General features: G+C 36.4%; 1 protein-coding gene across 2 annotated transcripts in view; it reads right to left on the bottom strand.

Annotated features, from left to right (window-relative positions):
* SBF2 (SET binding factor 2) overlaps positions 1-25549 on the bottom strand; it is a 479646-nt gene that overhangs the window by 370253 nt on the left and 83844 nt on the right. For both annotated transcript variants that reach the window (XM_027073170.2, XM_027073171.2), the window contains exon 2: positions 10824-10909. In XM_027073170.2, the coding sequence (XP_026928971.1) occupies positions 10824-10909 (86 nt within the window). The remainder of the gene's footprint in view (positions 1-10823; positions 10910-25549) is intronic.

The raw sequence follows: 25549 nt of genomic DNA, 5'->3' as shown, positions 1-25549 counted from the left end.
TTTTGTCACCGTATTAATTCTTTCTCCCTAAAATTTTGTATATTGGTGGTATTAGTGATTTTTTATAGACACATGAGTACCACTAGAGGCCACCAAATACTTCACTTTTTAAAAGTGGCACATTTGTAACTATAATTATAAAGAGATGACTGTGCACAGTAATATTCATAACCGAAAGTTCCACAGGAATACCCAAAGCACAAGAGAAACTCAAGCAAAAAATATCTGAACATATTTCATATGATAAATAAGATGTCTGGATCATAGAAGAACTTAATTAGACCCAGAGCTGAGGGTTGGGGAGATGGATAATACCAAATTACTGTTCCTTAAATACCTTTGAAAATAGATTATATGACCTAGGAAATGGATGCTCTCTCTAAATAGCTATTGTCATATATATACATATATATATATATATATATATATATATATATATATATATATATAAAATCACATATGTATATACATGTATATAGGTATATAATACTAACACAGATAAATAAATCCCCAGAGTTCTGTACTCTTTCTTCCATACCATAAAATCTTTCACATATAATAATGTTTGTATATCTGAAGTTTTATATCTAAATTTGGCTACCATCCATAGCAATTAAAACTTTAATAAAGAAGTTCTATTGTCAAAGTCACCCCACATATTTGAATATACCCAAAATTCTGACTTGAAGAAGAAACCCTGGCTTAGAAGCATAGATAACACCTGGGAAAACTCTTGAGTTTCTAGGTGAATTGCTGCATGTCCCCTTATTTCTTTCAGGGTCCTCCTCTTCACTACAGGTAAATAGAAAAAATAGAAGGCTCAAGTAGCAACCAGGTTCTGTAGTTCCAAATAAAATTTATGAAACAAAATGAGAATTCTTGCTATTTGAAGATCTACCTTTTTTGCATACTGATACATTCTTTTTCAAAGGTTTTCGGGTACTCCACTCATGCTTTTGGTGTTCTATCTAAAGTCTTTCCTTAAACTAAAAGTTGCAAAGATGTTCTCTTAAATTTTCTTTTTAAAACCTTTATAGTTTCAGGGTGCCTGGGTGGCTCAGTAGGTTAAGCATCCAATTCTAGATCTGGACTCAGTTCATGATCTCACAGTTTGTGAGTTCAAGCCCTGCATCAGGCCCCACACTGGCAGTGTGGAGCCTGTTTGGGTTTCTCTCTCTCTGCCCCTCCCCAGCTCGCCCTCTCTCTCTTTCAAAGTAAAAAACAAAAACAAACAAACAAACAAAAAAACTTTTACAGTTTCAGCTTATATTTAGTCTATAATCCATTTCAGGTTAATATTTTTGTGTGGCGTGAGGTATGACTAGGATTCAAGTACAGAAGACTGACAGAATAGTAATACCACCACTTCCCAGAGAAAATAAAACACGGAAGGAAGGAAGGAAGGAAGGAAGGAAGGAAGGAAGGAAGGAAGGAAGGAAGGAAGGAAGGAAGGGGTAATAGTAATCAAAGCAGTATGGTACTAGCAAGAAAAGAGACTCATAGACCAATGGAACAGAATAGAGAGCCCAGAAATAAATAAACCCATGCTTATATGGTCAATTAATCTGTGACAAAGGAGGCAAAAATACACAATGGAGAAAAGACAGTCTCTTCAACAAATGGAGTTGGGAAAACTGGACAGCACAAGAATGAAACTGGACCACTTTCTTTACTTATAGTATGTACAATATGACCACTTTCATATACTATGTACTTGTACTATGAACAAAATGAATTAGATTTGAACGTAGGAGCTGAAACCATAAAACTCCTTGAAGAAAACAGGTGGTAAACTCTTTGACATCAGTCCTAGCAATGTTTTGGAGGGACCAGTCTTCTCAGGCAAGAGCAACAATGCTGAAATAAACAAATAGGATTACATCAAACTAAAAAGCTTTGCACAGTGAAGAAAACCATCAACAAAACTAAGAGGCAACCTACTGAATGGGAGAATATTTGCAAATCATATATCTGATTAGAAGTTAATATCCAAAATACTTAAAGAACTTACACAACTTAATACCAAAAAATGGCAGAGTACTTGAACATTTTTTCAAAGGAGACATACAGATTGGCAACAGACCAATGAAAAGATGCTCAACATCACTGATCATCAGGGAAATGCAAAACCACAATGAAATATCACCCCACACCTATCAGATTAGCTATTATGAAAAAGACAAAAAAAAATAACCTTGGGGAGGGTGTGGAGAAATGGAACCCTTGTGCACTGTGGTGGGAATGTAAACTGGTGTAGCATTTGTGGAAAACAGTATGGAGGTTCCTCAAAATATTAAAACTAGAACTATCATATAATCTAGAAATTCTACTTCTGGGTTTTATCCAAAGAAAACAAAAACACCAATTTGTTTTCAAATTCAAAAAGTTATATGTACCCCTGTGTTCACTGCATTATTATTTACAGTAGCCAAAATATGGAAGCAGCCTAAGTATCCATCAATGATCAACGGATGAATAAAGAAAATGTGATATATAAATATATATATATATATATATATGAGATATATATACATGATATTATATATATGTAAATGTGAGATATATTTATCTCAAACCTACGGGTTTGTTCATCAAACTAGCACGACGAAGACTATGTTGCATCTTCTCTGACACCAAAGGTATGTTTTTATTTTTCCAACACCAACTAGGTGTCCAACAATTCAATTCAATTCTGACACTACCCAGAGTTAGTACAGACGCCACAGGTCAGTCAAGGACTCAGGGCTCAGCTTCAGAAGACTGTCCTCACTTCAGATACTAGCTGTAAACTGGTATCTAATCTTATCCACACTTCTGAATGCAGGGGCTTACACTACCACCCACCTGAGGTTCGAGAATTTGCTAGAAAAACAGAACTCAGGAAAATCATTTTACTTATGTTTACCAGTTTATTATAAAGGATACAACTCAGGAACAACCAAACAGAAGAAGAATACAAGGCAAAGTATGGAGAAGGGGGACCAACAAAGCCTCCATACCTTCTCTAAACACACTACCTTCCCACCACATCAATGTGTTCACCAATTCAGAAGATCTCTGAACCCTTTGGTTTAGGTGTTTTTATAGTAACTTTCATTATGTAGGCGTGACTGATTAATTAAATCATTGGCTGTTGGTTATTGAACTCAGTCTCCAGCCTTTCTCCTCTCCCCAGTGGGGCTGAAATTTCCAACCCTCTAATTACAAGATTGGTTCCTCTCATAGACCAGCCCCTTCCTGAAGCAATCTAGGGTCCACTAAACCAATCAGCTATCTCATTAGCATACAAAGGCAATAAATTCCAAGGATTTCAGGAGCTCTGTGCCAGGAACTGAGACAAAGACTAAATATTTACTTTTTATTATACCACAAACACTGAATTAGTGATGTCCAAAATAAAATGGTCACAGAGAATTAAGATAAGGGAAAAGATGTTCGAATTCAGCAAGAATGCTATGGCAGAGAAAAGCTAGTTGTTCACTAAATCTGTTTCACTTTTCCCCTTGGCATACATCTAGGCTTTATTTGCCAAACTCCCATTATAGTTAACTGGGGCCATATAACTGACTTCCGTTAAGTAAAATGAAGTGATATATACTGCCTCCCAGGCCTATCCAATACAATCCAGCCTTACTATCTTCCATGCTTTGTCTTACTACTCTGTCAACTGAATGGTGATACCTAAGATGACCCTGAGAACCACACTCTGAAGATAGCCCACACTCCCATCTATCCCACTGCAATTAATTAGACTTTATGCAAGCAAGAAGAGAAAAAAATTCTACCATGCTATCCACTAAAATCTCAAGGTTTATCTATCATAACAACTAGTATGAATTAAGGAATATATTCATGAATTAAGAAATATATTTGTGAATCAAGAAAATGTTAAAAACTTCAATTGTGATTTCAGAATGGAGAAGACATACACTATACTTCAGAATAAATCCTTGAGATGTGGGTAAGACTGGTATATGAGTTGAGAGTGGATGGTAAGAAATCATAATATTATAATAATTATAATATGTCATATTATAGTTTATTGAAGTATTAATAGACAACCACCTGATAACATCCCTGTAGGAAAAATATTATTATCAGAAAGGGTAAATTCACTTTGCTCAAGGTTTTAAAATTCTTGATACTATATTATTTCCATTGTACCACACGTCTCTTAGAAAAATGGAGACAGCAAATGAAGGAGAATCATTTCAAACATTTTATGATGAAGAAGAAACAGGATAAAAGCCAAAAGAGATGAAGTAAAGTTTTTTTTGTTAGTACTAACCATACTTGAGATCAATGGAAACAGAAGAGTAGAAAAAGGAACTGGAAATTAAGAAGAGTAGAGTAACCCACAGGGTGATACAACAATACATGACAGATGAGTAGCAGTATTCCTTGTAGTAATAAGGTCCAGGCTATTTGCAAACAATGTGAATTTGTAGTAGGTTAGGCCTGTGTAGATCCACATCTTCCTCAGGAAGTTCTCTATGGTCTCAAAGCATCAAGTATGGGAGAACTTGAGCATGGCAAGAAAACCTTGTCCTATGGTGGTTCTGAGAGTAGTACTCTAATAGCAGACCATACAGACTGGGTCAGTGAAAGATTCTTTACCATAACTGAGATTACCAATACATTAGTAAAATAAAGAGAATTATAAGTAAATGAAAGTCTAGTACTATTATGGGATAATAAACCACTTAAGTGAGCATGGAGGAATGTGAGAATAACATTAAGACTGAATATCCTCTGTTTCAGAGATGTTGAGAGAATCTAACAGCAGATGCATGCTCTACACTACATCATGTTCCAACCTGAAATATGGTTTTATTACTTCAAAGAGACAACTGTCTGGGAATAGGAAACAAAATGTGAGTTCAAACCACCACTTACCAGCTTAACTTCCATTTATATCTACTTGCTTTGTCATGAACTAACTTTAAAAGTCCTGTTTGTAGTCCTTAGCATGTTTTAAAAGCCATATATATCTTCAGAGGTGCCTGGCTGGCTCAGTTGGTTAAGCATGTGCCTCTTGATTTCAGCCTGGGTCATGATATTGCAATTGGTGGGACAAGCCCCGCATCAGCAGATGCGCTGGCTGCGCAGAGCCCACTTGGGATTCTCTCTCTCCCTCTCTGCCTCTCCCCAACTTGCACTTGCTCTCTCTTGTGGGAAATCAAATAGCTATGTCCTGGGTTAGAAGGTTATAGGAAACGCATTGAAAGCAGAACACTGCTTTCTGGCTTTGCTGAAAACAACGAGGCAGTATCTAGTTAATGTGTATACACAGGTTGGGTCCTGCCTGTGCTCATGAATCCCTTAGACCGTGTTATGTTATCTATGGAATATCTTATCTTGTTCTCCACCCTGCTTTCTGCACTGCTCTTTTGTAGTCTTGGCAATGCCTTTTCTGCACACTTACTATATGTTCTTACTGGCATGTAGCCCACTGATGCATTGTGCAATGTTTCCCTGAATGTATACTTAATAAATACCAAAGTTTGAGAGCAGCTTGGGAGACTTCCCTTAGCCTCCTTCTCACCTCTCTTGACTTGCATGAAGTCTTGAGTAATCCTTTCTGCTGTCCTCAGCTTTGGTAGACAAAGCCAAAAGCCGAACCCACACTACCTCTCAAAATAAATAAAACTTTTTAAAAAGCCATGTCTTTATACTGCACAGCAGTATTTTTATGTTTTCGGCATCAACTCTACACAAAATCAAAAATCCTTCCACATATTCTGGATACCACCTTTCAACTGAATTCATCACCAAGCGCTCTATGTCAGCACAGTGGCTTGGGACACTACCCATAGTATCTTTCATAAGTATTGTTTACAATTGTGTGTGTGTGTGTGTGTGTATATATATATATATATATATATATATATATATTTTTTTTTTTTTTTTTTTTTTTTTTAAAGCTGCCTTTGTGTATTTCTCAAATCTCTCTGGCTGGAAAATCATCCTGCCCTTCTTTATTCTAAATCATTATACAGCCGGCTTTTTATACTTACATGCAGAAACCTACATTTTTTCCTATTGTCCCAGATTTCATCTTCTTAGCTAATAGCCTATAATTCCAGTGCTTTAAAATCTTCATGAGCCCTGGAGTACCTGTCTAGCTCAGTCGGTGGAGCATGCAACTCTTGATCTCAGGGTCATCAGTTCAAACCCCATGTTGGGTGCAGAGATTATTTAAAAAGGACTAAATAAAATAAAATATTTGTGAGCCCTGATTCCATAGTCCAATATGTACACTACCTTTCTCATTTTCCTTTCATGCATACTCCTCTACAAAGGAGGGAGAATATTCTCTTCTTTCTACACTCAGTTCCCTGACTACACAGTATTTATATCTAGGTCAAATGGACAACTACTATCCTGTATGTTGTGTTCAGTGCATTCTAAACAGCTTAAAGAATTAAAGCATTACATGGTACTTATACCTACTTCTCTGACCACAAATAGCATCCTATACTAAGGTTAATTCTCCTATGTTAAAACTGCAGATTGTTGCATACACAACAATCCTCTTCTCTCCAATCTATACTTACAATTACAGAAAACTAGATTCATATTGAAGGTAGTCAAATCACTAGTCTATATTTTAATAACTGAACTAATTTTTTTTACCAATATGAAACTTAAAATTCTAACTAAATATCTATTACTCTTTTACTCAAGCCACATTTTTCTATCACAGTACTTTATTCTTCTAAAAAAATTAGATAGCTCAGGTGCCTGGGTGGCTCAGTTGGTTAAGCATCCAACTTCGGCTTGGGTCATGATCTCACAGTTCATGGGTTTGAGCCCCATGTCAGGCTCTGTGCTGACAGCTCGGAGCCTGGAGCCTGCTTCAGATTCTGTGTCTCCCTCTCTCTCTGCCTCTTCCCAGCTCGGGCTTTGTCTCTCTGTCTCACTCTCAAAAATAAATAAACATTAAAAAAATTTTTTTTAATTAGATAGCTCTACAAATGCCTTGGTGCAGGCATTCCCTAGTAAAGAATATGACAAATTTTGTGAATAATAGTACAAAAGGATTCACTTCTGAGACAGGACATCTTTAAAAAGATGTAGTGCCAAAAACAATACTATTTTGCTGATGTCCAAACCCTAGCCAATAAAAACATTTGTTCCCATAATCAGAAATAGATCGTTGGCCATAGAATGCCTCTGCAAAACAATTCTTAAATTTTCTTTGAAATACTGTTACTAAAATTAACTGAAATTTTATTTATATGACTGTCTGTGGTTTCCATGTATGCCTAAAAAGCACAAGAAAAAGATAAAAATATCCCAGAACTGGAAAAGCAGTCATTATGCTTGGTTTAGCTTATTTTCATATTTTTATTTTTAAAATCCATTCAAATTAGAGTCCAGCATTTCTCAATAGAAGAAAAGGGGGAAAAAAGGGCAAATTCTTTACATAAAAACAGAAAGAACAAATTCAGTATCCTCTAAATTAAATTTAGGTTTTGACTTATTAGTGAATGGATATCTAAAATCCTTTCCCACAGTCATAAAGTTTAGTCTTCAGGTAAACACAATAATTTGTCATTTAGATTTATATACAACAAATATATGCTGTCTGGAGAGGAGAGGTAGTAATAGAAAATAATTTCAGTATAATGTTATGCTCTGAACCCAGACTTGTCCTCCGGCAAAATAAATATGTAAAGTTGGTTTCTATCCAACACAGCATTCTTTTAACATTTCTGAACCTCAGTTCTTCAAAATTATAGAACCCTGTTTTCAGATCCTGCATTTACACTAAAATACAAATGTTAACCACAGTCTAAAGCGTCACTCTCAGAATATTCTCAGATTTTGGCCGAGACTGAGTCAGTATTTCATGTGGTAATGGACTTACAGCCTAGCTCTGCTGCATTTTAGCTGTTAGAGCCTAGGGAAACTGTTTAAACTTCCTAATCCTCAGTTTACTTATCTTTAAATTAGATATACTACCATCAATCATCCAATTTATGTGAGTTAACCATAGTCTATCAATCCTATACAACTGTAGATATTAACATTAATGTTACATGCTAAAAGTTGTTCCATTACTTTGGAAGGGCTAACATTTTTGGAAAAGGGTCACTATCACCCTGAAATCAACTAACCACTTAGGGACTGAGCCAGATCATTTTCAATTGGAAAAAATTTTATCAGACCTATATGTGGTCTTGATGCTACAGGAGTTACATTAGATTACACAGTATTTCAGTTATTCAAGTTATTGCTATTTAGATGCAGAATGTCTCTAATACATCAAGCATAGCAAAAAGCAATAAATAATAAAAGGACAAGAAAAATTTAAGTTAACAATTCTGTTTTTAAAATGGGCTTTAACAGATGTTAGGTAAACAAATTTATTTTGTACCTGACAAAGCACAATAGACATTAGAGTATTGGAATTTCTATCAATGATGAAAAAATTAAAAAGGAAAAAAAATTTCCAGTGTAATTCAACAGATCAAATATTCTTTAACTATTAACCCATCAAAAAAAGATCTTGAAATGCTTTGCTAAGAATCAGCCAAGATGTCATCTGGGAAACTGTTAGGTAAGGAAAAGATCTAACTCTTAGCACCTCTACTTCACCAGTCAGCAGCACATGATTCTACTTATTATTAGAGATACACTGGTAGCACTTGAACATGGGAGTGTCTGTCACACAAAGGAAAAATACCATTTACTAGGTAATGAACTCAGTATGTGTCTCTCCCTCACTACTGGAAAAACATCAGAAACATCACAGTATCCATTTCCCTGGCTTTCAGAACACAAAAACAATCCCGTCCCAGTCATAGCTAATAGCTCCCATAATATCTGTTGTTCTTGAAACTTATGATGGTGGTTTACTGTTCACACTGTCAAACTGATATAACTGATATAGTTTATATCCGTCCACACTTTGATGTGAGGAATGGTAAGAACTCACATAAGAGTTCTCGATGGTCCCTAGCACTAAAATTTTCCAGTTTCAGTCACCACTAAAAGGAATGCTGAAGCAGAGCTTAAAGGTTTTAATAGTGCAAATACCTGGCTATTCACACCACAAGGCCAGTTACAAGTATTTGTAGGCATGTGGAGGAGAAGAGAAAGGAATACAAGGGCCTCTCCAAAAAGTTACTTTTCCTTAGATCCTCACATTCTTTACCCATTTTTTCAATACAAAACTTCAAGACTTGACCTTTCTGTGTGTCTACAGAACCTGCAGCCCTCTTTGTATAGCTGTAAAAATCAAAATTAAACACTCAGCAATGTATCTTTTATCCTCTATAAACAGAAATGGACAGCCATTAGCTAGAATGAGAAAATGCACAATTTTCAACATCAGTTTTATTCCTAATGGATATTTCTGACTCATGATAGTAAGAGAATGAACAATTCTGCTGAGGGAGTTAGGGGAGGAAGAGGAGATGCTGTAAGATGGCAAACAAACGTTAACAATGATGACAACAACAATCATCACCGTCATTATCAATAAGCTACTTCATTTACTAAGTAAGCTACTTCCACTTACTTTATGGAAGCCATTGTTCTCAACATTTTGTATATTTTTCCCATTTTATCTTTACAACACCCTAGGAGATTAGTATTGCATTATCCTCATTTTATAGATGAAGATGCTGCTGCTCAAAGAAATGAAGTAACTCGTCTAAAGTCACACCATACACCTGGGGATTTCAACCTAGGTAGTCTCCTCCAGAGCCTTCACTCTTCACTATCAAATCATACCAAATGTTCTCTCAACAAGAACTACTTTAAAAAAGAATACTTCTTGGGGCACCTGGGTGGCTCAGTCAGTTAAGCATCCAACTTTGGCTCAGGACATGATCTGATGACACGTGGGTTCGAGCCCTGTGTCGGGCTCTGTGCTGACAGTTGAGCGCCCGGAGCCTGCTTCAGATTCTGTGTCTCCCTTGCTTTCTGCTCCTCCCCTGCTCATGTTCTCTCTCTCTGTCTCTCTCTCTCTGTCTCTCTCTCTCTCTCAAAAATAAATAAAAATAAATAAATAAAACATTTTAAAAAAAGAACACTTCTCATATGTGTGTATGTATATGTATTCAATCACACAATATAGATATATACATACATACACCTACACATACATCCACACTCCACTATGTCTGACAACAAAACTTTATAGCCATATTGCCAAATACTTTAGTGGTCATCTTTCTAGTCCCTCATTTACCACCATAGATACATCATCAGATAGAATGTCCTGGCCATCAAAATTATGCTCAATTATTAAATCCCTTTAAAATAGCTGACAAAAATAAAGATATTGAATTGCACTACTATAAAGCAATCTGCAGACTGTGTAGCTAAAAAGAATTCAGATTTGTGATTTCAAGAGCAAACTAAACATGACTGGTGATCATTAAACCAATCTTTGGGGTGGGGGTGTGGGGAGTTCTGTTTTTGTTTAGTTTTCACCAAAACAATAACCTGAAATTTTTCAGACAAAAATATAATAAGTATTTGTTTAGTGCCACACTCACTGAAGCTACTAGGCTAAAATTTTGACTAAAGAAGCAGAGGAATTTTTCAGCTTCCATGTACATAAAGATCATTAATTTCATCTTTAATATTAGAGAGAAGTTTACATGGAAAAGAATAGCAAAACAGGTATTTCAGAATCAATATATTCAAAAGTTACTGGACTTGAAGGCATGGGGATTATTTCTAGTAATATGTTACAGTTAAATCACCAAATTATTTAACAGTAACTATAACATAAATATAACCATAAATGTAACATAAAAAGAAAAGTATCATTATAAAAGTACAATAAAGCAACACCAACTTACCAATTCAATTCCCTGTGGAAAAGGAGTATCATCCCAGTCCTTCTGTGGAAATCTTTGGATTATTTTCCCCAGACCTGCTCCTGACCCTATTAATAAAATCAAAGTGAATTAGCTACATGGTACCAAAAAATCTTAATACTCATTATATTAATCCTTATTTCTAAATGAATATTTGTTGAATAAATCGATATATTAAATGTTCTCAAGTTTTACACGGTATAAAAGTATTTACCTTCTAAACATAATACTGAAATAACAAGCAATCCCTGTCCCATAGATTCTCAAAAGAGTGACATATATGAAAAGCTAAGAAAAATAAACAGAGATATTGGAATCTAGTAGAGCCTCTACTATACTATGGGAGAACTATCCCTGTTCCCAGTAAGGAAAGCAATCTTAATAGTATCTCTAAAAACACAAAAAAAAAACAAAAAAAACAAAAAACACAAAAAACTCTTCTAGGGAGACAAAGTAATCTTAAGCAACAAATGAAATGGTACTGTTAGCACTAAGTTTCAGTTATGGGATATATAAATATAAACACTATTACAGGTAAAATAAAGATTTTTTTTGAGTGGGCTGAGAACTTGCAAATGTCTAAGCAGGGTTTCTCAACATCAGCACTATTGACATTTTGGGCCGGATAATCCTTTGTTGTGTGTTGGGGGCAGGGAAGGCCTGTCCTGTGTACTGTAGGATATTTAGTTTACCAGCATCCTTAGTCTCAAATCACTATCACCACCATCACCATCAAGTCATTACAACCAAAAACATCTCAAGACATTGCCAAATGTCTTGGGGGGAGGAGGCAAAATTATGTTGAAAACCACCCACCTATAAGATCATTGTTGTTACACAATTATCCTATGATTCTAAATAATGGATCAACTTATAGTTCAACACTGGAGATATAATCTGTGAGTAACTTAGGGAGAGAAAGTACACATTAGATCTAAATTGCTTTTTGCTCTACTTTTTAAAGATCTTCAGGTGCTTGCATATTTTACATGTTGTCCCAGTTCACTGTGAAGTAAAAGTAACATTCTGATTATTTATACACCTAACTTAAGGGAGCCTTTAATACCTGATTCAATTTGTTATTTTTTTAAACAATTATCTACTATCATCTCTCACCCTCTCCCAGTGAACTCAAGTTTCCCCTTGGCCCTCACCCAGAGAGTTCAATCGCTCCATGGCCAAATTTTTTATCTTTAAGAGATAAATAAAAGTTAAATTCATTTAACTGAACAGCTTAGTACTGTGTTCTAAAAACGAGGTCACATTTGAAAAAGGCAAAATGAAAACATTCTCAATTAAATAAACAACTGCTGCAGTACAGTAACTCCTCATATATCCATCATTATAGGGGAATGAAGTATTTCATGAAAGGTAAACTAAATTAAAAGTGGTTTATCACAAGCACTCATTTTTTCAAAATCCACCTCAAACATGACCACTTCTGACATCGCAAGCAGACCTAATTCACCAAATTGTTAAGTCCTGGAGATACACATATGAAAAAGACATGGTCCCTATCCTCAAGACACTCATAATTAATAGGAGAAACAGGCAAATAAACTGATAATGAGTATAGCGTGGTAAGTACGAGGACAGGAGGGAACCTAACTCACTGTAGCAGAGAACACTATGGAAAACTTTCTAGAAGAAAGGAGAGCAAGCTTTTTCTTTCTTTCAGGACCATCTTTGTATCCCCAAGCACAGAGTATATTGAATGCCTGGCACTTAGTTCATACTGAGTTAAATGTTTATTTTAATAAATTTGTTAATATTGACAACTGTTTTAAGCTCATATCTCCCTGTCTTTTCAAAGAGAAATAAATGCATGTTATATGTCTAATCATATTTAACAAGGTGTACATACACTGTTTATTCAGTTCTGAGAGTGATAGCTAATGTACATTAGGCTCAAGAAATATTTTATCATACTAATTTTTACTAATTATAAAAATAAAAAATGGTAACTGCAGAAAAATTTTTAAACACATAAAAATATAAAGCACCCATTCCCACAGGTGGAAATAATTACTGTTAATATTTTAGACTATTTTATCTCAGATTATTTTAGACACGTGTATTTTTTTCTACAGAATTGGGATCTTACTAAAACCTAGCTTTACCTATTCATTTATTACTTGATATTTTACAATGAGCCTTTGATGTTAAACATATTTTCCACTTTCCTGTTATTATAAATAATGCTATAAAAAGCAGTTTTCTATATAAAACTTTACCCTCATCTCCCTTTTCCCCAGAAAAATTCTTAGATATACAACTACTGGGTCAAAGAGAATGAAAAATTTTCAAACTAACACAAAGCCATAGGGCCCACCAGAAAGATATTCAACAGTCTTTTTACACTCGGTAAATTCTTTTTTTTTAACTTAATTTTATTTTTTTTATTTAAGAGAGAGTGAGAGAGCACAAGCAGGGGAGAGGGGCACAGGCAGAGAGAGAGAGAGAGAGAGAAAGAGAGAGAGAGAGAATCTTAAGCAGGCTCTACGCTCAGCACAGAGCCCAGCACAGGGCTCAGTCCCACAACCCTGGGATCATGACCTGAGTCGAAATCAAGAGTCGGATGCCCAACCAACTAAGCCTCTCAGGTGCCTCCATTCTGTAAATTCTTGAGGAATAAGACTGGCATTTTCACTACATTCTTAGCAACAATTGTTATTTTAAAAATTTGTTTTAATTACTGCCAATTTGAGAGATTAAAAGTTCTTCTTTGGGGGTACCTGGGTGGCTCAGTCAGTTAAGCATCCAACTTCAGCTCAGGTCATGATCTCATGGCTCATGAGTTCAAGCCCCACATCAGGCTCTGCACTGACAGCTTAGAGCCCGGAGCCTGCTTCGGATTCTGTTGTCTCCCTCTCTCTCTGCCCCTCCCCCACTCATGCTTCATCTCTCTGTCTCTCAAAAATAAACATTAAAAAAATTTTAATAAAAAATAAACAAGAAAAAAGTTCTTGTCAGCAGCATAACTTTCAAAAGTTCTCCAAAAGCAACATTATTTACTGATTTTATTTTTTTATAATGTTTATTTTTGAGGGAGAGAGACAGAGAGTGAGTGGGGGAGGGGCAGAGAGAGAGAGGGAGACACAGAATGCGAAGCAGGCTCCAGGCTCTGAGCTGTCAGCACAGAGCCCGATGCAGGGGCTCAAACTCACAGACTGAAAGATCATGACCTGATCCCAAGTCAGATGCGCAAACAACTGAGCCACCCAGGGGCCCCTATTTACTGATTTTAAAATTATGTGCATGATATAACATGAAAGCTTAGTTTGAAATACTGATATAACATTTCTAAATGCACACAGAAATATGACTTGTGAGTGCAATAACTTTCAGTTATATGGTAATGTTATTTGAACTGGAAATTAGGTTAGAAAATGACAATAAAAATGGTAAAATAGGGGCCCCTGGGTGGCTCAGTCGGTTAAGCGTCTGACTTCGGCTCAGGTCATGATCTCAAGGTTTGTGGATTGGGCTCTGTGCTGACAGCTCAGAGCTTGGAGCCTGCTTTGGATTCTATGTGTCCCTCTATCTCTCTCTCTCTCACTCTTTCTCTCTCTCTCTGCCCCTCCCCCATGCCATGTGTGTGCACACGCTCTCTCTCTCAAAAATGAATAAACATTTTTAAAATTTTTAAAAGAAAATGGTAAAATAATATTTCACTATAAATAAAATGTGGAACGAGCTATGATAATTTGGTTTCCAAATATCACATATATAAATTGCTGCAACGACCAGCTTTTGAGGAACTTATGAAAGTACCATACCAAAAGTAAATAAACATTTTCTGAATCTTGTTTCTTGATTTTTAAGCATTTAGTCTGAATATTTAAACTCCTTTTCTATACATATTTTATCTGACACTTATTCTTTTAGGCAATACTAATTATATTTAAGAATGCTGAGAAGATGGCATTTTACACTGAAGAATAAGCCATAGTGAGGGAAGAGTGTTCTAGAGTAGATGTCCACTGTGGATTGATCCTTATGTCCAGAAGTGAAGTATGCCGTATCAATCAGAGTCATTGTGGAAGCAGCTCTTATTTGCACTGTGTATTAAATGGCAGACAAAATTGTGACTGTCCACTGCATTGTCCACTGCTAAACCGGCAAAGGAGAGGGAAGTTATTAATCAGTGTCTTCATGTTTTCTTCCCAGTCCCTACTCTCCTACTCTATCATAAAATTAAGAATTATGATGACTAGGGGCACCTGGATGGCTCAGCCGGGTAAGTGTCCAATTCTTTATTTCAGCTCAGGTCATGACCCCACAGTCGTGAGATCGAGCCCCACATCAGGTTCACGCTAGGTGTGGAGCCTGCTTAGGATTCTCTCTCCCTCTGCCCTTCCCCTGCTCACATGCATAACCTCTCTCTCTCGCTCTCTCTCTCAAAAAAAAAAAAAAAAAAAAAAAAGAAGAAGAAGAAGAATTATGATGATAAATGTAGTTACTATATTAAAAAGGGGACACCAGCACATTTGGAAATGTGTTTCTTTGAAAAAAGTATATATGCTACACAAACTGCCCAAAACAAATTTAGGAAGTGTGAGGAAATACTGGTGTGGTCAGGAATACTTTTCTCCTCCTTATATTTGGTAACCCACTTTCCCCTGGGTCCTGGTAGAGCTTTCAGGCTACCCAGCTCAGCCACAGGATTTGCAAATGACCCAGGATAATCCAACCATCCATCACCCCCCTAACAAAGTGACTCTCCTAGCTTTGGCCATGACTCCAGAGGAGCCCACCAGTATTCTCTGGGATTGCTAACTAGAATACTCTAGATGTGACATTGCCAGTAGCTATAAGGAACAACTATATCTGCCAAACTATTGTTTGAGTAGGGATCAATTAAGTGGAAAAATGTAATACACTGCTCTAGACAAAACAGGATGTTTGATATTCGTTGTAACAACTGACAAAAATTAGTTGAGTGCCTTCTGTGTGTGCTTATAGATGTACACAGTATATATCGCTGGGTTTAATACAGGCTTTGAACTTTGAGAGATGCTACTCTAATATATAATTCACTAAATCATTTCCTATGATATGTTTATCAAAACTAGATCAGAGATTATCTACACTACTTGTTTTATGATACCCATGTGCTCACATGCTTTTCTATAAAAAATGGAATCACTCACTGTTCAAGGAAGGGCAGCAGTCACATTCAAGAGCATACGATCCTGCCACTCCTCTCACCAGCCAGAAAATTACTAAATCCTTTACTTGTTTTTACCTACTGTTACTTGTCTGTATCATCTCTCTAAAATGAAAACAGTGGTTTTTGGTTTGCTTTGTTTACCGATGTATCCTAGGTACTTAGGATAATTCCTGGTATTTGTTAGAGAATTAATAAAATACTTGTTGAATAAATGAATAGGACTAGTAAGTGGGCAAGGGCATCTATAAACTGGCAAGCAACTTACGACCAGAATAACCTGGCCATAAAAAGTATGCCAGACAAATCAAATTCTTCTGCTAGGGAATTTTGAATAGAAAAAAATGAGAGACTAAAGCAGTCAAAAAAAAAAAGTACGAAGACTTACTATGATCTAGAGAAAGGTTGGGAAACCACAGGGGTCATGTGTAAAACTAAAGTTACAGGGGCCCCTGGATGGCTTAGTCACTTAAGCATCCGACTTTGGCTCAGATCATAATCTCACAGCTTGTGAGTTTGAGCTCCACAGCCTGCAGCCTGCTTTGGATTCTGTGCCTCCCTCTCTTTCTCTGCCCCTCCCCGCACTCATACTCTGTGTCTCTTTCTCTCTCTCTCCCTCTCTTTCTCAAGGAAAAATTTTTTAAATTTTTTAAATAAATTAAAAAAAGACTAAAGTTACAGAAAAACAGAAACTCTAGTCAGACTTGCCAGTAGAAAAAACAAATTAAGAGTATACACAAATGTAGAAAGAAGCAGAGATGCCACAGAGAAAGGCTGTACAGCTAAGTTCTACCTGTAGTAAATTATGGCAGCACTGTACTGCCTGTCACCAAACTTCTGAGGTATTTTTACAATCTCCTTCCCTCTTAGGCTAGAATACACCTGCATTACTTGTCACAAAGAATCCAAACTAGAATACACTGTAAGAAACACCATGATAGATCAACTTCTTTCAAACTGGTAAAAGGTGTAGAAACAATTACATTAAAGGAGTTAGTAAGAAAACTTAAAAAGGAAAGTAGGTGCACATGTGAGAATATTGTGCTCCAAATATCTGAAGAGCTATTACATGAAAGAAAATAGAATAGAATAGAGCCAAAGATATAATTCAAAGGACTTATCTTTGAGTCAACATAAAGGAAGAATCTTCTAAGAATGACACCTATTCAAAAAAAAAACAACAACAGAATAATTTGCACAGAAAGTAGTGATAATACCTGTGGACAAGCTACCAATTTTTCTGGTCTGGAAAACCACACAGAATGGTGAGAGGCCAAATCCAGAAAAGCTGGCAAGTAGACTATTACAGAAATTCATTTATTCAACAATAACACTATGCAAGGCCTTGTGTTAGGTGCTAAGGAGAAAAGGATAAAACTTGCTGTGAGAATATTTAGGACTTGAGGTTTTTGAAATGCAAATAAAAGGCACAGTATAATGACATTTGAGTAAAGATTAGGAAAGAAAATGGAATTGTTTAGAAATCAGGTCATGAGTCTAATGAAATCAGAGACAGACTAAAAAGTTCCAACCTGAAAAATTCCAAATTTTGGAACAGAGATATTTCTTACTTCTTTTTTGATATACTAGCAGCTTAAGTCCAAAGATGAGAAATACAAGCTTTCAAGAATCCAAATTTAAAAAATAAGTAAGGGAGTATCCAAAAGAACAATCTTAAAAGTGGACATTCCTTCATGGCTTAAAAAGCAATTCAAAATTGTCTAAAAGTGCAGGATGCATGCATAAAGACTTCTCACAATAACTTTTTTTTGATGATTTATACACCTAGCAAACTTTATAATTAGTCCACTTAATACTGCAAAGATATTCATGAAAAACTATGGTAATTTAAGTATGGACTCTCTGACTGGCTAATACATTGCAAAGTAAATTTATTATTATTTACATTCAAAGACAAAAGTATCTTTAAATCTACTAATAATGAAGGGTATTTGTCTTTCTCTGTCTGGCTTTTTCACTTAGCATTATACTGGGAGGTAGGGGAAAATAGGGAGATATTGGTAAACGGGTACAAACTTTATAGTACAAATTGAATAAGGTCCTTTCAACAACCATTTATGATAAAAATGTTGATAAAAATCAACAACGTGGGTATAGAGGGAACGTACCTCAACATAATAAATCCCACAGCTAACAGCATACTCAATCCCACAGCTAACAGCATACTCAACAGTGAAAAGCTGAAAGCTTTCTTCCAAGATCACAAACAAGACAAAGATGCCCACTCTTGCCACTTTCACTCAACATAGTATTGGAAGTACTAGCCAGAGAAATTAGGCAAAAAAAAAAAAAAAAAAAAAAAAAAAGAGCGAGCATCAAAATTGGTAAAGAAGAAGTAAAACTGTTACTATTTGCAAATGACATGATGTTATATATAGAAAATTCTAAAGAGTCCACCAAAAAATGTTAGAACTAATCAACAAATTCAGGGACACTTGAATGGCTCAGTAGGTTATGCTTCCAACTCTTGATTTTTGGCTCAGGTCATGAACTCACTGTCGTAAGATTGATCCCCGCGCCAGGATCAGTGCTGGGCATGAAGCCTGCTTAAGATTCTCTCCCTTTCCCTCTGCCCCTTCCCCACTCACTCACTCCTGCACACATGCTCGCTCTCTCTTTCTCTCAAAATAAAGAACTAATCAAATTCAGTAAAGTTACATGATGCAAAAACAATACATAAAAATAAACTGCATTTCTATACACTAATTTAAAAAAACCACTGGAAAGAGAAATGAGGGAAATAATGCCATTTATAATTACATCAAAAAGAATAAAACATCTAAGGATAAATTTAATCAGGGGGATAAAAGACCTGTATACTGAAAAGTACAAGACATTGATGAAAGAAGTTAAAGAAGACACAAATAAATAGAAATACAGTCCATACTAATTGGAGGAATTAATATTGTTGTAATGTCCATACTACCCAAAGTAATCCACAGATTCAATCAATCCCTATCAAAATTCCAATGGCATTTTCCACAGAAATAGAACAAACAATCCTAAAATTTGTATGAAACCACAAAAGACCTCAAATAGGCAAAGTAATCATTATAAAGAACAAAGCTGGAGGCATCACACTCCCTGATTTCAAACTATATTACAAAGCTATAGTAATCAAAGCAAAATGGTATTGGCATAAAAACAGACATATAGATCAATGAAACAGAACAGAATAAAGAACCCCAAAATAAACCTATGCATACATGGTCAATTAATTTCCAACAAAGGAGCCAAGAATATACCAAGGGAAAAGGACACTCTCTTCAATAAATCATGCTGGGAAAATTGGACAGCTACATGCAAAAACAACGAAACTGGGTCACATCTTACACTATACATAAAAATCCACTCAAAATGGATTGAAGCCTTAAACATAACACCTAAAAAACATAAAACTCCTGGAAGAAAATACATACAGAAAGCTCCTTGACATCAGTCTTGGTAATGACTTGTTTTAGATTTGACACCAAAAGCCAAGGCAACAAAAATAAATAACTGGGACTACATCAAATTAAAAAGCTTCTGCACAGCAAAGGAAACCATCAAGAAAATGAAAAAGGGAGAAAATATTTCCAAATCATATGTTTGGTGAGGGGTTAATATCTAAAATATATAAAAAATCATGCAACTCAACAGAAAATAAAATAATATGATTTAAAAATGGGCAGAGGATTGGAACAGACATTTTTGCAAAGACATACAGATGGCCAAAAGGTACATGAAAAGGTGCTCAACATCACTAATCATCAGGAAAATGCAAATCAAAACTATAACAAGAATCACATCACACTTGTCAGAATGGCTATCATCAAAAAGACAAAAATAACAAGAAACGGCAAGGATACAGAGAAAAGAGAAATGTTGTGTACTGTTGGTGGAAATGTAAACTGGTGCAGCCACTATAGAAAACAGTATGGAGTTTCTTCAAAAATTAAAAATAGAACTACCCTATGACCCAGCAATCCCATTTCAGGGCATTTATCTGAAAAACATAAAAACACTAACTCAAAAAGATATATGCACCCCCAAGTTCACTGCAACATTATTTACAATGGACAATATATGGAAACAACCTGAGTATCCACCAGCAGATAAATGGATAAAGAAAATGGTGTGTGTGTGTGTGTGTGTGTATGTGTGTGTGTGTGTGTGTAATGGAATATTACTCAGCCATAAAAAGAAAGAAATCTTGCCATTTGCAATAAGATGGAGAGACCTTGAGGGTATTATAAGTAAAATAAGTCAGAGAAAAACAAGTACCATGTGACCTTAATTATGTTTAGAATTTTAAAAAATAAACCAAGGTCATAGATACACAGATTGGATTATTTGCCAGAGGCTGGGGGGTGAAAGGGAGGAATGGGTAAAGGGGGTCAAAAGATACAAACTTCCAGTTATAAAATAAATAAATCATGAAGATGTAATGTACAGCATGGTGACTACAGTTAATAATACTATATTAAATATTTGAAAGTTGCTTAGACAGCTAATCTTAAAAATTCTCACAAGAAATAGACTTATTGTGGTGATCATGTCACAATGAATGCAAATACTGGGGCATCTGGGTGGCTCAGTCGATTAAGCATCTGACTCTTGGTTTTGGCTCACGTCATAATCTCACAGTTTCGTGAGTTTGAGCTCTGCGTCAGGCTCTGCACTGTCAGTGTGCATTGGGATTCTCTGTTTCCCTCTCTCTCTGTCCCTCCCCAACTCACACTGTCTCTGTCTCTCTCAAAATAAATAAATAAACTTAAAAAAAAGATTCTCTTCAAAAAATAATGAATATAAATATTGAATCATTATGTTGTACATCTAAAACTAATACAATGTTATATATCAATTATTCCTCAATGATTAATTAATTATAACAGGCAGCATAAAAATAGTACAACTGAACTGGCATGAAAACAGATATAAAGACCAATGAAACAGAATAGAGAGCCCTCATGTATAAATCAAATGATCTCTGGGGCGCCTGGCTGGCTTAGTCGTTTGGGCATCCAACTTCAACTCAGGCCATGATCTCGCTGTTGATGAGTTCAACACCTGTGTCAGGCTCTGTGCTGACAGCTCAGAGCCTGTAGCCTGCTTCAGAGTCTGTGTCTCCCTCTCTCTCTGCCTCTTCCCTGCTCATGCTCTGTCTCTGTCTCAAAAATAAAGATAAACGTTAAAAAAAAAATTTTTTTAAGATCTTTAACAAAGCTAAGGTGGAAAGAATAGGCTCTTCAGCAAATGCTACTGGGAAAACTGAAATATCCACCTGTGATAGAATGAAGATGGACTCTTATTTTATGCTATATACAAAATTTAACTCAAAATGGATTAAAGACCTACTTTACGACCTGAAACTATAAAACTCCTAAGAAGAAAGCATAGAGGAAAAGCTTCATGACACTGAATTTGGCAATGATATCTCAGATATGACATCAAAAGCACAGACAACAAAAGCAAAAACAGTCATCAAAACTAAAAACTCCTGTGCAACAAGGGAAGCAATCAACACAAGGAAATGTATCCTGCAGAATGGGAGAAAATATCTGCACATGTTAAAGGGTTAATGTCTGAAATAGATAAAGAATTCTTACAGCTTAACAACAATAACAAAAACCAAATAACCCAATAAAAAAAAAGACATTTCTGCAAAAAAGAGATACAAATGGCCAACACCATACAAAAAGATGCTCAGCATCACTAATCATTGGAAAAATGCAAAACCAAACCACAATGAGATATCACTTCACAGAAATTAGGATGGCCACTATCAAAATTCCAGAACATAAAAAGCATTAGTGAGGATGCAGAGAAAATGGAACCCTTGGGCATTGTTGGCTAGAACGTAAAATTGTACAGCCCTTATGGAAGTTCCACAAAAACAAACAAACAAACAAACAAACAAAATAGAACTACCATATGATTCAGAAATCCTACACCCAGGTATGCATTCAAAAGAATTGAATACAGGATCTCAAAGAGATATTTGCACACCCATGTTCACTGCAGCATTATTCACAATTGCCAAGAGGTGGAAGCAACCAAAATAACCATTAACAGATGAATGGATACAGAAAATGTGGTATATACATGCAATGGAATACTATCCAGCCTTAAAAAAGAAGGAAATCTTGTCATACGCTACAACATGGATGAGCTTTGAGGACATTAGTCTAAGTAATATAAGTCAGTTACAAAACCACAAATACTGCATGATACCATTTATAATGCCGTATGTATAGTAGTCAAGCTCTTAGAAACAGAAGTAAAAGGTAGTGGCCAGGGGCTGGGGGCAGGCGTGATAAGGAGAGTTGTTGTTAAGTTGGTAAAGAGATTCAGTTTGGCAAGATGAAAAAGTTCTAGGGATATGTTGCAAAATAATGTGCTATAGTATACATATAGTAGTTAACACTACCGTACCATACACTTAAAAATATTTTGGATGGTGGGGCGCCTGGGTGGCGCAGTCGGTTAAGCGTCCGACTTCAGCCAGGTCACGATCTTGCGGTCCGTGAGTTCGAGCCCTGCATCAGGCTCTGGGCTGATGGCTCAGAGCCTGGAGCCTGTTTCCGATTCTGTGTCTCCCTCTCTCTCTGCCCCTCCCCCATTCATGCTCTGTCTCTCTCTGTCCCCAAAATAAATAAAAAACGTTGAAAAAAAATTTAAAAAAATATTTTGGATGGTAAATTTTATGTTATGTTTTTAATCACAATTAAAAAAAAAAAGATAGCACAACCCAATCTCATGGACAACATTTATAACAAAACTAGGTGAAAAGGTGTCTCCAAAAATAGTGCATTTGGAGGAAAACTACTAACATCCGCAAAGTCTGCAAAGTATCAGCATCTGTGCAGAAGTCAGAAGGAAGCAACTATAATGGTTTAAGAACAGCAGACACGAAAACAAGAGAAACCCAACATAGCCCACAAGCTGAATGGCCAATTTGAAAAGAGCAGCTGAAGATAGAAGAGCAAGGACAATACTTCTGCAACAAAGACTAAAATTGTTGGAGTAATCTAGGCCCCCACACTGAAGAAACTGCAGGGAGTGGAATCAAATTGAGCAGAAGAGGACTTATACTTCCTGGCTCAAAGACATAAAAAAGCTATAGAAATCAAGAAAATGTGGTACTATCATTAAAATAAATAAATAAATCATATTAACAGACAATAAAAGGAAAGCTTTATAACTGTCTCAATAAATGCAGAAAAGGACTGGATAAGATATAATATGCATTCATGATTTAAAAAAAACTCAGTGAAGCACAAATACAACTTCTTCTATGATAAATAATATTTATAAAAAGCCTATGGCTAACATCATACTTAATGATTAAAGCCTCGATGTTTACCTACTAAAATTCAAAAAAAGGATATCCATTACCATGACTGCTATTCAATATTGTACTGAAGTTCTAAGTAGTACAATGAAATTAAAATACTATCTTTATTTGTAAACAACTCAAAGAATCCTCAGAAATTTTTTAAAAAGGCACTAGAATAAATGAGTTTAGCAAGATGTCAAAAAGTAGTAGTATAAAATATTGATTACATTTCTATATGCTAGGAATAAAAATTAAAATAAAAATACCATATGCCATAGCATCAAAAACCATGAATATTTAGGGTCATTAACAGGTAAATGAATAATAAACTGCAGTATATCCACACAATGGAATATTATTCAGCACTAAATGGGAAAAAAATTGCTGATATATGCAAGAGCATAGACAAATCTCTATTATTTTGAGCAAAAGAAGCAAACACAGAAGCACCTGGGTGGCTCAGTCAGTTAAGCATCTGACTCTTCATTTCAGCTCAGGTCATGAACTCACAAATCATGAGTTGGAGCCCCACACTGGGCTCTGTGCTGACAGAGCAGAGCCTGCTTAGGATTCTCTGTCTCTGTCACTCTCTGTCCCTCCCTGCTTGAACACTCGCTCTCAAAATAAATAAATAACCATGAAAAATTAAAAAATAAGCAAACACAAATAACTATATATCACAGAATTCCATTCCTATGAAATTGCAGAAGACTAATCTATAGTGATAGAAAGGAGATCAGTGCTTGCACAGGGCTAGGAATGGGTATCAAGGGTTGATTTGAATGAAAAGCATGCTAGAGACCTTTTTAGAGTGATGAAAATTTTATTTTTATCGCCATGGTGTTTATATCCTTCTGTTATCAGAGTTAAGACAATCGGGAGAACTATATCTTCTTTAAATTCTGCCTAGAGGGAGGAGTTAAGATGGTGGAGAAGCAGGGAGACCAGGATTTCCCTCATCCCTCAAACACCGCTATATTGAGTTGGGGACACTAAGAACACCCAGGAAATTAGTCTGCAGAGTGACAGAAAAATCTCCACAGGTAGATGGAGACAGCTTGGCAGGATCAAGGTGTGTGTATGTGAAGTGGGGCAGATAAAACTGCAAGGCAGGGAAGGGAGGGAACCTTCCCTTTGGAAGGGAGAGACAAAAGGGAGAGAAAGACAGAGAAGCTGTGAAATTGCACTATTGAGTTAGCACAAGAGGAAAACGTCTCTGGACCACAAACTGGGGAATGAGAAATACAGAGAGTGACAGTTGCTATTTTGCAAACAGCCTTAGAGCTAAAGCTCAGAGATTTCAAAAGTGTGTGACTTTCTCCAGAATGGAGCCACTGCCATGTGTGCCTACTTGGGGGGAGGGAGATGGTAGGCATCTCAGGGCGCACTGAGAGACAACAGTCCCTTCCCTGAGTACTATGGGAAGAGGGCTTATTGCCTCCCACCTCAAGGACAAAAGACCTTGCAGGTGCCAGCCAGAGGCCCGTTGTCAGCTGGGCAGAGTGGAGCTACCCCAGAACTGGGTCGCCTGGAGCAGGATACTTTAAGGCATTGGGGTTTGAATCCCAGCCAAGTGCCTGGGAGGCACGGGAGACTATGGGGCAGGACAAGCTACCATACCCGCTACTCTGTGAGGGCTGCTTGAACACCATGGTTTGAGACACTGGTCAGGGGAGGAGATATTAGGGTGTGGCCTTTTTTCTGCCCATCACCAACATGGTAGGGCTTCAGAGAACAGGACAGCGGCCCCCAGTGAAGGTGGGACCCACTTACACCAAACCCCACCCCACTGTGGCTGGCAACTGCTTATCTATTAGAGGAGGACTGACACTGAGTGAACCAGATGGCCTCTCCTCCACACCAGCACAGTCAGAAAATCAACAAGGAAACAACAGTTCTGAATGACACTTTGGACCAGACGGACCTAACAGCTATATTCAGAACTTTTCATCCTAAAGTAAAATATACATTCTTCTGGAGTACACATGGAACATTCTCCAAAACAGATTATATACTGGGTCACAAAACAGCCCTCAACAAATATAAAAGGATTGAAATCATACCATGCATACTTTCAGATCACAACGCTATGAAACTTGAAATCAAACACAAGAAAACATTTGGAAAGCCCCCAAATACATGGAGGTTAAAGAACATCCTGCTAAAGAATGAATGGGTCAACCAGGAAATTTAAAAAAA

This window comes from Acinonyx jubatus, chromosome D1 (genome assembly GCF_027475565.1).
Source record: "Acinonyx jubatus isolate Ajub_Pintada_27869175 chromosome D1, VMU_Ajub_asm_v1.0, whole genome shotgun sequence".
Classification (NCBI taxonomy): domain Eukaryota; kingdom Metazoa; phylum Chordata; class Mammalia; order Carnivora; family Felidae; genus Acinonyx; species Acinonyx jubatus.
The sequence above is the reverse complement of the archived record's forward strand: the minus strand, read 5'-3'. Positions and strand labels throughout refer to the sequence as shown.